This window comes from Neovison vison, chromosome 1, assembly GCF_020171115.1.
Source record: "Neovison vison isolate M4711 chromosome 1, ASM_NN_V1, whole genome shotgun sequence".
NCBI lineage: Eukaryota > Metazoa > Chordata > Mammalia > Carnivora > Mustelidae > Neogale > Neogale vison.
Window position 1 is genome coordinate 304175123 of NC_058091.1, and position 12433 is coordinate 304187555.

The following is a 12433-nucleotide window of genomic DNA, read 5'->3' on the forward strand; positions in this document are numbered from 1 at the left end:
GTTGCCAAGTATGATGGGAAGCCATTGGTAGGCAGTGTGCGTGATTGGGCTTACGTTTGAATAGGATCATCCTGGCTGCCACAGGGGATGGATTCAAGAGTAAGAAGCAGAGTGATGAGAGGCTCCTTTGATCTTCCTGAAGCACCATGATGGTAGTTTGAATTGGGATGCTGGGGTGGGGAAAAATAGTAGTAGAATTTGGATTATATTTTGAAAGTAGATCTGAAAGAATTTTTTGATACCCTGATATATGACGTGAAAAATTCAAGTCAATGATGACTTCAGGGATTTTGGCTTAAGTAACCGGATGAACAAACGACTAGCTTACTGGCATAAGGTAGATTGGGAAACAGGCTTGGGATGTTGTTTGCTTTTGGACAGGGTTAGTTTGAAATGACTCTGTGACATCTCAGGAGAGGAGTCAAGAAGACACTGTGATACATGAGTCTGAGGTTCAGTGGAGAGGTTAAAATAGTAGATATAAGTTGTGGACTGGTCGGCACGCAGCACTGTGTTGTAGGATATTGACAAAGTTTTAGTACTGATGTACAACAAAGCTACACTCTGCACTGAATACTCACAATACACAGAATGCACTTCACTATCCTCTTTAAAAAAATCACCCTCCCACTGAGACAGCTTAACCTGATTGCTCTATAACATAGAGTTCTTTTTTCTCAGACATTTGAAGGCACTTGAGAATTCTATGTGTTGTACTCAGCGACCACAAAGACAAATTAGTGCACCCTATCCAACCAAATATTCTCTAAAACATTTTTCAAATATATGTAACCACTACCATGTGTCCCTGCATATATTTATTCATCTTTGAATCACTAAATTATTCAATATGTATTATGAATATTTGCCATGAATTTATATTTACAAATATGGCATAGTCTATAGCTTAAAGAACATTTGTCATCAGTTTGGAAAAGAGAAAAATGTCACCATTAAATAATTTTGTGTAAATGCTAGACTATCTTAAATTAAATGGCAGGATTTATGGCATAAATAAAAAATAAAGAAGCTAAACCCCCCAAAACAAATCAGTGCACCCCAAAGTTGCCAAGTGTACAATTCTGGAACACCTTGAAGAGCTTAACTTAAAAGAATTGAAAAGCAATTCTGAAGTGCTCTCCAGACTAATTCTCCTATTGCTAACCCTCCTATTGAAGGGCATTTCAAGATCACAAATAATGTAGCTTCAAGGTCATTCTGAAACCATTCTGACCTAGTGTAGCCTGAATTGCTTTCTATCTAAAATCCCTAAAGTGACCCCAGAGGACAGATTCAGGATGTGGTAACAAGGGAAGTTCAAGGAGAATTCCTAAAGATATCCACTAATATCACCAAGTAACTTTTTGGGGACATACTTGCCTGGGCCCTTTCCTCTCTCCTTCATACTTGGATTCAGCACAAGAAACTCTGGGTATCTAAGGGGTTTGCAACTTCATAATGAGAGACCTGTTCTGGTGAAGGGTACATTTCACTCGGTGTGTGCATGAGGGAGGGAGACATAATAAGGGAGATGCCAAGCATTTGTTATGTTATTTATAGCTTTCTTCTCCATATAGGTTGATACAGGTTGGATGTCCCTTCCACTATTTACTCAAATTAATAGAATTGCCTCTCCCCTCATTCATTTTTTAGTTGGTAGACGCATTTTGGCTACTGGATGCCTGTCAGTGGCTGGTGGTTCCCTGATGTTACCAGATGTCTGTTGTCTCTATCATCTCTTTCCCTTGGATGCCAGCAGCTAGAGTGGTTCATCCTTTCTGTGCTCCCCAATGCTCTATATTTCTACAGCAGAGAATGCTTTCAGAGTTACAAAGGTATTTTTCCTTGATCCATTTAAGATTCACTGAGTTAACTGAAGAAGGATCACATGAACAAATAAATTTCCCTTTTTCAGGAAAGGGTCAGCTTTGGAGGTCATAGCTGGAAAAAATAATGTTCTTATGTGGCTTCTCAGTGTATCAATGAAAATTAATTTTCTTTTACTGGAATTATTTTTCAGAAACAATCAACCAAGAGGACACATCCAGCATTGTGGCTCTTTCCTCCTTTATCCATGCTACTCTGCTGTCTGAATCATTCCATGTTGTTTTTATACAGAATTCGCAGCTTCTAGGCCGTCCTTCAAATAATAATGGACTGTATCACATTGGGTAGAAATTTACTGGATATAAATTGAATTATTCAGGGTTTTTTTTTTTTAAAGACAATTTAGATAGTTTTAATTCAATAACTTAGGATCAAGGCTTCTATCATAAGACTGTAGCAGCATACAAACGTGGCAATGTCATTTTGACAGGTGCAGATTGAAAATGAAAGCTTATCTACAACCAACATTTCTTCAATGTGATAAGTTCCGAATACACCCAGGGATTATTATTTTAAAAATATGCTTGCTGCCTGCCACTCTGGTACCAAAAATAAGCTAGTCTGACGGGGGCTAAGTATTAGAGGACATTCCTGGGAACTATTTCATTCAGGACCATTTGTGACAAAGCATTTCTGAACTCTTTTTTACTACTTTCTTTCTCTACTTTGCAGCCAAACCAGTTTATGTCAAAAGAGCTAGGACTGTTCTTTTTGCTTTTTGCTGCTGCTGCTGCTGCTGCTGCTGTTCATATTTTAACAAACAGATTTTTTTTTTTTTTTTTTACTGCCAAAATGTGTAATGGACAAATTAATTTAAGCTGGTAGTTTGTCTCAATCGTTTCAGAGCATCTATTAATGGGAGTCAGCGCCATCAAACATACCATGTACTATAATACTGTTTTAGGAGACAACAGAGGATGGGGGGAAAATCATTAGGTGTTTTGAGCCAGAAAATCTGAGGTCAAGGAGCTCAGAGGTTCTCTGTTAATAGTCAGGTGACCTTGAACAAGTTACTTTGCCTATCTGATCCTGGGTCTTCAGCTATGAAATGCAGCCCAAAATGCCTGCCCAGAGAGAGCAGATTGTGCCAAAGACGTTAAATTGTTAGGACAGTGAAAATCAACGTTGATTTGGATGGGCACATTGCACTATATAAATCCAGTACTTCATGAGTTTACTCTGAACGGATTTGGAAACTACTGCATGTGCACGCTTTTCCGTTCAGTTTCATGCAGGTATGGCAGTTTATTTTCAGAAAAGAACTGAGGGGAAAGTTGCCTTGCCCATAGAGCAGTCCCAAAGAGATTTTGCGGAGTGGAGATACGGAAGCTTTGGGATGCTTAAAATCCCGACCGGAGGACACAGCCACTTCTCCAAGAGGACAATCCTTTAAAAAAGGGCAAGGATGAAAGTGACCACCCGCCACACAACGTGGCACCAGGGTTCACTAGGAGGAACCATTCCAGGCAATGACCCAAGATTGTGACAATGTCACCAAGATATTTATAAATAAGCCAGGATACTCACTGCAGGTAGGAGGGGGCGAGGAGGACGCGGGGAAGATTCAGGGGCGAGACGGGCAGAGGGAGGATATAGGTTCCAGAGGCTTCGGTTTTTAGGGCTCTAGTGGATCCGTGAGAATGCCCTTGAGGGACAAGGTTCTGAGAGGGCTGGAGCAATCGCGGGTGAGCCCAGGGCACCAGCCTGCGCTCCCCAACTCCCACGCGGGTCTCGGGTTCGACCATCCCGGCCCCACCCAGCCCGGCGCAGCCGCATCCCACTTGCCTTCCCAGTAACGGTTTCTGGACCCGTGGCCTCCGACCCCTCCCCCCTTTCCAGGCTCCCGAGAGCCGCAGTGCCGCGCGGTTTGGAGAGGGGTAATCCGCCCCGGAACCGACGTGAGCTGCCCCGGGGCGGGGTCCGCGGAGGCGGCTCGGGGATCTCCCCTCCCTGAATTCCGGCCCGAGGTCTCCGCACCCCAGTCGGGGTTCGCACCCGCCGCCTCCACATCCCCCTGCACTCCCCCGGAACGCCCCCTCCGCTCCTCCCCGTCGGCCCCGCGCCCGCTCCCTCCGCCTCCTTCCCCCGCCCACCACCCCCCGCGGCGCGGCTCCAGTCCCCCCCCTCCCCCTCCCTCTCCCGACCCCCCGCCCCCCCCGCGGCGCGGCTCTCACGCGCAGCCGAATTCGGCGCCGCCTCCATCAGAGCCGAGCCGGCGGCTCCGCGGAGCAGGAGCTTCTGCCGCCGCCGCCGCCGCCGCCGGGCCCTCCGCTTCCCCTCCCCGTCCCGCCCCCCAGCCCCTGGGGCCCGGGTCCCCCTCCCCACCCTCCTCCCTCCCTCCACTCCTCCCTCCGTCCTCCCGCCCCCTCCGTTCTCCCTTCGGCTGCTGCCCGAGCCCGGCCCGCCGGCTGGGCTGGCAGGAGGGCGGCGGCGGCACCACCATGAGCTTTGAGGGCGGCCTCAGCGGCAGTCTGCGCCGCGGGGCGGAGAGCGGGGACACCGAGCCGCCCCCCTCGCCTCCCCCATCGCCTCCCCCGCCGCCGCCGCCGCCGCCGCCGGGAGAGCCGGCCTCGGTCCCCGCGCTCCCACGCTACCTGCCACCGCTGCCCGCGCCGCCCGCGTCCCCCGAGCGCGCCGCGGGACCAGACGAGCCGCCGACGGAGCTGGTCCCGCGGCGCCGGGGCGCGGACGAGCTGCCGCCGCCGCCCCTGACGCCCGCCGGCCAGGAGGTGTCCGCGGCTGGCGACTCGGGGGAAGGTCTGAGGCGCCTTCCAGAGGCGGCGATCCCTGAGGTGGCGGCGGCGGTGAAGGGCGTCCCCGGGGAGCCTGAGGCCGGCGCTGGCGGGGAGGGCGAGCGGCGGGGCGCCGGCGACCAGCCCGAGACGCGCTCGGTGTGTAGCAGCCGCAGCAGCAGCAGCGGCGGTGGCGACCAGCGCGCCGGGCACCAGCACCAGCACCACCAGCCCATCTGCAAGATCTGCTTCCAGGGCGCGGAGCAGGTAAGGCCCTGGGGGACCTCAGAGCAGCTGGCAGTGGGCTCTGGTCTGGACTGGACTGGCTCCTGCCCCGGACGGTCGACCTTTCAGCACCGCGGACAGCACTCGCCTCCGACGTCCTCGCCAGTCGGGCTTGTCTAGTCCGGCCAACTGAGCGGCTGCTACTTGTGTTCCCTTTTCCCTTTCCGCGAAGGCAGATGAAAATGTCCCGGTGGCGAATGCAAGGTTTAATTTGATCTATACTTATTTTTTTCCCCCACCTGGTTTGCAGTTACGCATTCCTCAGGTGCTTTAAGGATCATGTCCTAAGTATCTTTTGTAAATTGCTAAATGGATTTTGGTTTATAGAGAAAAACAAACCTATATCCTTTTTTCTACAAATGTGTCCTGAGGCAGATAGTCTTAGAATACAAACTGGGGGTGAGGCATGCCAGAACCAAAAAGGACAGAGTCCTTACATATTGCAAATAATGTTGACTTAATCGCACTGATGTGAAGAACATGGTACAGTTTTTACAAGAGAAATAGGAATGTACTTTGACCTTGTGAAAGAAAGCCTATTTAGCTAACAATGTATTTTGTATTTTGTTAGAAACATAAATTAAAAACTAAAATTAAAAACTCCATTAGAGGTGCATGCAAACTTATATGGGAGTAATCATAGAGACAAGAGGATAATTTGTCTTTTACGTGATCTGAGAATACATTAGGTTTAATATTTTTAAAAGTAAGGAAATTGCATAAGAATATGCAGGCTTTCAGGAATATAGTGCCCTAAGTCAATATTTATGATGCTACATTTAGAAAAAAATAAAAGCATAATGCTATTGCAAGCTACTTTCTGGGATGCCACGCATTTCTTCTTTAGCGATGATTAAGAATAACTGCAGAGGAAATGCATCTGACCATCCACTTAAAAGTTATTAAAGAGATTTAATAGTACAGCTTTCCCCCAAGGGTATTGGGAGCTATATCTTGCAGACATTTTGAATGTTGGTAGAACATTTATGTCATAAGTCTAAGCAATATCTTTGAAATAGTTTTAAGACTTTAGTTTCATTCCCACCAGAGGTATAAAAATTTAGTTTTATTTTCTAGGATAGTTTGATGCTGGTATCCTTCCGGGTAAATGGCTTTGAAAGAAAAGAAAGCAAGTGTTGTGTTGTGTTGTTTTGTTTTGTTTTTAAAATTGACACACAAGTGTAAATATTCTCATGAGCTGTTTTCTTTTCAGGGGGAGTTGTTAAACCCCTGCCGCTGTGATGGGTCAGTTCGATATACACATCAGCTGTGCCTGCTAAAGTGGATCAGTGAGAGGGGTTCCTGGACCTGTGAGCTCTGCTGTTACAGATACCATGTCATAGCCATTAAAATGAAACAGCCTTGCCAGGTAAACATTTTTTTTTTTTTTCCTAAAATGCTTTCACTAAACATGTGTGCATTTGAGTTTAGTGACTACTAAGGATATTTATATATGTTACTTACAAACATTTTATGCAAATCAAATAAGCCAAGATTTAGAATTTGTTGAGTTGTGCTTTGAGAAATTTGTGACATTTTTGTCTGAGAAACTCAAGAGACAATTTATTCAAGTGGTTTTCTTTATTAATTTGTTGCTTTTTGGTAAAGTTATGCCCATCTTTGTTTCTAAAAGGGCAAGTTGGTAAACTGTCTTATGCTTCAATTAAAGTTGGTAAACTGTCTTATGCTTCAATTAAATTTTAATTAGAAATATTACATAATTTATTTTAATAATATTTTTGTTAATTTAAGCATTGAAGCTCAGAATGGGCTCCATTTATGGGAAACACACGCAAGTAAAGCAGAACTTTACGAGTCTGGAAACTTCAGTGGAATCTATTAGTTTTAATCTGAAAACTCTTTTCACTTGACTGGGCTCTTTTTTTATGATGCTGCATTTGGAAACTTTGGCTACTTTCATTTGCTGTGTTCAACACATAGTGGATGCAGAAATATTTCCAACAGTTACTCTCAATAATACCACTGAAATTGCTGTGTATAGTCTTAAACTTTATGTGTATAATCACATAAAACACAATACCCATAACCCTACAAATGCCCTTGGAAAAACAGGCCTTGGTTTTTTCACGGTGGAACTGATTCAGATTCTTTGAAAAGACCGGTGGGATGTAAAATTCAAAATATTAAGAATGACATATTAAATTAAAGCAGAATAGTGTGTAATTGATGAGATCTGGTAGTAACATGGGGCTGAAGTTAAGCAGATATAAAAGATTAAGTTCAAAACAGAGACCAAGGCTGCAGTAGCAGGAAGAGGGGGAAGGGAACTGAAAAGTTAGGAAGGGAAGAAAGTCATAGAATCTAGTGTCCCTTGTTTCTGTTTAACAAATGTAGTTTGCATTGAGCACTATAAAATAGGTGAAACTGTTAGTGACTGCAGAAGGAAACTGGAAGCTGAATTACTACTGCATTAATAATTTAAATTTCATAGATTTTAATTTGCACATCCTTCATATGGTCTGCAATTAATTTGCATCTCTGATAGTCATCATTGAAAGCATGATTAGCAGACATGAGATGAAAATGTGGATTTTTTTTTTCAAGTTGACCAAAAGCTTATAAATAGTTTGGAGAGAAGAATAACTCATGTGGAAAAGTGATACTATCATGCTGAAAATTGTTCCCAGAACCTCCAATTGACTGAACTACCTGGGTATCAATTTATAGATCTATCAAAGTTGCCCTGAAAAACAGATGGAATCATGTGTGGATATAAGGATAAGAGTGGTATCACTGAATCTCCAATAATTCTATGACTAGAAACATGGGGAGATGAGAAGGGGGGAGTTTGGAACTCTAGTGAAAAGTCCCCAAAGAAGCGTTATGGCCAGAAGTTCAAGAGCTCAAATAGAATGCTAAGTATTTCAGAAACGTATGGCTATCATATATTAATTCATGTTGGATGATCAATTTTGAAGTCAACAGAAATAGGTCCTTGATATAATTTTAAAATAGAGAAGAGATAAAGGGCTGGGGCAAAAAGTACTATTTGGTAATTCTATAGCAAAATGAATTGATTTGCTATTCTGTTTTCTTCATTTATAAAACGAAATCATTCAATGTTATTTTAACAAAAACATTTCCCCAAAGTGCGTATACGATATGACCAAAAAATTTAAAAAATGACCCAAACCCCCAAACTAACCCAGTGTTACGATACACTAGAATTAATTTTATTATGACATAAGCAAATACTGCCCTGATCTGTAAGGTGACCTGTTTGTTAGAGTGAATTACAAAATAATATTCAGAAACAAAGTTGATATGAGTGTGATGATGATCGCTTAGATCATACCCAAGAAAATAACTTGTTATATGCCAAAAAAACTCAGTACTTTTAATGAACGGAAATCAGTTATAAGGTTCCTAGAGTGTGGATTCTTCTACATAGGAGCAATTTATTCTCAGATGAAGTTTTATTAATTGTCTGACGCTTCTCTTACGGATCACCTACAGAGTGAGCATTTACTCTGATTTTTGGCTTTCTCCCTTGCTGGTGTGAGGCCTATCAGATTTAGCATTTATCACATGCACACTTTTATGACCTGGCAGAAATCCATTTCTTCATGGTGTAGGATCAAACAGGAAGTATGTTTTGGCACCCGCCCTTCACTTTCCTTATCCCTCTGTCCTAAGTATAGAGCCCTCCATGGCTGCGAGTGGGTGGTTCCTTGGATGTAGAACAGAAGAGAGAATCAATAATAATATTAACAGAGAACACTTGCTGAATACGTACTCTGTGCGAGGCACTGTTCTAAGTGCTTTACATATGCTGATACTGATGTTTCATCTTCATAACAAACCTATGAGGTAGGGAATAGTATAATCACTATTTTACACAGATGCAAACTGAGACAGACACAGAAAAGTTACATAACTTCTACGGATACATATCTAGTCAAAGGCAAAACCAGGATTCCAAATTTAGTCAGTCTGGCTCTGAGGTCCATGGTCTTAGTCTCCATGCCCCATATTAGAAGGTGATCTCAATTCCATCATGGCTTGTCCTGTGCAAAGATGAGTCAGGAACCGGTTTTACCCTGGGTCTCTAAGATGGTCTAGAAAGGCTTTGACCGTTTATTGTTGTATAACAAATCACCTCAAATACTTAGTAGTCTGAACAACAATCTGTCATGATCTCTCCAAAGCCCGGGCTGATTGAGGTCAGCTGGAAGGTTCTTCTCCATATTTGGTGTCAGCTGGGAGCCATGGCATCCAGAGGTTTGACTAGATTGGAGTATCCAGGATGGCTCACTTGTAGGACTTGTTCTTGGTGCTGGCTGTCTGCTGGAAGCCCAGCTGGGGCTGTCAACTGGTGCCTCAGTTCTCTTTCCATGTTTTCACAGTATACTGGTTGAATTCCAAGTGCATATAGATTTCTTAAGGTCCAATCTTGGAAGTGACACAGTTTCATGTATGCTGCCTTCTCTTGATTAAAGCAAGTCACAGGACCAGCCCACATTCAAGAGAAGGGAAAATAGACTTCACCTTTGGAGTCTGTCCTTCTTTTAAAGAGAATCGCTATCTTTAATTCACAACAGGAGATAGCTTCTAAAAATCGCTCTATCTACCTACCCTGGTCTCTGCTTCAAGTACTTGTTAAGCCCAGATAAGTCAACAGGAACCATGATGTACCTCCTAGTGCTCAGAAATAAGGAAACTTAAAAAAAAAAAATGTATGGGAGGTTGCCTCCATCAGTGAAGCTTGATGCATACCCTGAAGCACTTTCAGAAATGATTACTACCATGGGGTAATCTCCTGGTGCTCAGAGGGATATGGGGACAGAGAAGGGCAGCTAACCAAAAGTGTGTGTGTGTGTGTGTGTGTGTGCGCATGCACCTTGTGCTGCACAGTCTAAAACTTAAGTTTTACTTGTTTTTCCCATTGAAATGAGAGGTCTTTGAGAACTTGGGTGTAAAACTCTCCATTCCTTTGGATGTTGGTGGTGTTCAGCAACACGACCCAGTAGGAAACCCGATGTATCCTCTAAGCATATTTAAACCTTAATTGCTGTGTCATTAGCAGTAGGAGTTAATTAAGACAATCCAAGTAATTAACATGCATTTACCCTCCTACCTACTTGTAGAATCTATTTCATTGGTTAACATATTCAAGATGGTGCACTAGTAATATTTTAAGAGTAAAAGCTAATTCTGCTTTGAATCTCATAACACGGTATAAAATTAGTGGAATCTAAGAATATATCAGAGCAAATTTATCTTGCGATGTTGGTGACATTAATTAAGCTATATTCAAGTTTATGGATGCTTTCAGAACTTTTTCAAGAAATACAGATGTTTGAAGAGATAGCGTTTATTTGGTTAACATATTGTATGGGAAACTCAAGACTTGTTACAGAAGACTGAGCGCATTGCCTAAACAGAAAAATACACTGTAAATGGGAGGTACTCCTGGTGTTAACTTGTACAACTTACTGAACTCTTTGTGCCTCATTAGCTCATTTTTTAAAAGTGATCTCTAAACCCAACCTCAGGCTGGAACGTGTGACACTGGGTTCAAGAGTCTCAGGCTCCACCGACTGGGCCTGCCAGTTAACTCATCTTTAAAAGATCATAAGGGCAACTATTTTATCTACTATTTTGAGGACTAAATTTATATGTATTTATTATAACATATATATTATATATATACATATATAATATATAATATAATGTATGTTTTGAGGACTAAATACATAGTATCTGTAAACTGGTTAGAGTAGTGCCCAGCACAGAGTAGGTGCCATTTTAATATTGGCTCTGATTATTATTACTTGTTTATTCAGCTAACAGATGGGGACCTTCAGTCATTCATGGGTCCCTGTCGTGTCCTTCAGTCTCTTGTCACCAACATGAATTTAAGGACTTCTCTTTCCGTATCATTCTTTTTCACTAGATGTTTACCCCTCTGCTTTTTCTGGGAGAGCCCGTCTCAGTGTCTGAAAAAAATTGTTTTTGTAAATAATGAATGAATCGGCATTTAAAAAACTCAGGGGTGTAATGCAATACAATGTTCTCAGCACACAGGAGCATCTGTACTTTCCAGATACCCCTCCGCAGGGGTCCTTATTGAAGTCTGCTCATAAGTGGAGTTCCGAGATGCCTCCACAGGTAGCCAAGCACACAGCGCTGCTCAGCTTCTCAGGTGTCACTTGTTTACACTGGGAAATCTCCGTGCTGGGTGGGATGTGTGTGTGCATAAGAAGAGGTTGGAGAAGCCCCCAGAGATCCCTGGGGAGCATCCCGAAGAGGCACAGACAGTGGGCAGAGCATCAGTCAGGGTGAAGTGTGGTGTCCATCAGCTTTCCTTCTTCCTGCCTTACTTAGAGTACCAAAGGAGAGACCTAAGAAGGATCTTGCCTGGGACAGCATTGAAAGTTGCATGGGGCCATATATACCTTTGTGAATATTAGGCTTCTGGACGTTTTTACTAGCCTGTGACATTTTTCTCTGCATTCCCCTTATGGCTTCTCTTTTCAACACTTACAGTGTGCTGTCTGCAACAGGTCGGCTCATAGCAGTAGGAATGACGGGAAGGTCTCCTGGGAGGGAGAACAAACGACTTGGGAGTGTTTTTCATTTTTATCCATATTCTTAAAACCCTGGTGCTCATCGTGACAGTTTTGAATTAGAGAGGAAGTTGGCACCAGGTAGGTTCCTCAGGGCTCTTGTTCTGGGGCATATTTGTAAAGTGTTCATAGAACTTTAACTTCTCAAGGACCAGGGCTGTGTCACGAAAGGGGCGGTCTACCTTCAGAAGTGATGTAATCATTCTCACGGTGTAGCTGATGCACTAGGAGAAGTTGGCAAGTTATTCTAGAAAACTGACTGTGGTTTTGAAAATGTAATAAGAAAACATCAGAGTATGAACTTTAGCAGTATTGCGTGCTGTCATTTGAAGTGCTTCAGAGCATTTGCATTTTATGGCTTAAAAATGTTGGCGTGGTGAGCGTCCCCTTTTCTTTTCTTTTCTTTTTTCCCCTAACTGTTGCTATTACTAACATTCTCTGAAGGTTTGCTAGCAAATGGCAAGTTGAAGAGAAGCTTTTCATTAACATGCCTGAACAACCGAGAAACAACATTAAAATGTAGTATTTAAATGCATATGTTGGCATATTTTATAGGTAATTAAAAATGTCAAAATAAACAAAGAACACATCATGAGGCAATTTGCTCGCCTTTGAAATTATTTTTGTTTCATTTGCTTACTAATTCTCAAAACACATGGATCTTCATTTTACTCACTAGAACAGATTAATGATTCTCTGCTGAATAAAATATGTAAATTACACTTTGTGTACTACTTATAAGCCATCTACCTTATTGTATCGGCCACATGTACTGGGATTTTACAATTTGTCTCAAAGCCAGATTGTTCTGAGATGATAGTAAAAAGAGATGGAGTCCATTTAGGCATTGTGTGTCCACCTGGGCCTCTGCCCTTTATTGAAAGAGGATTGGGGATGGTGTCGCCCAGACGGGTGAAACTCTCCAGAACTCTCTTCTAC

General features: G+C 43.1%; 1 protein-coding gene across 1 annotated transcript in view; it reads left to right on the top strand.

Moving 5' to 3' along the window:
- Positions 1-4328: 4328 nt before the first annotated feature.
- Positions 4329-12433, top strand: part of MARCHF11 (membrane associated ring-CH-type finger 11) — a 100453-nt gene continuing 92348 nt past the window's right edge. The window contains exons 1-2 of the mRNA XM_044241724.1: positions 4329-4886; positions 6118-6273. Coding sequence (XP_044097659.1) covers positions 4329-4886; positions 6118-6273 — 714 coding nt within the window. The remainder of the gene's footprint in view (positions 4887-6117; positions 6274-12433) is intronic.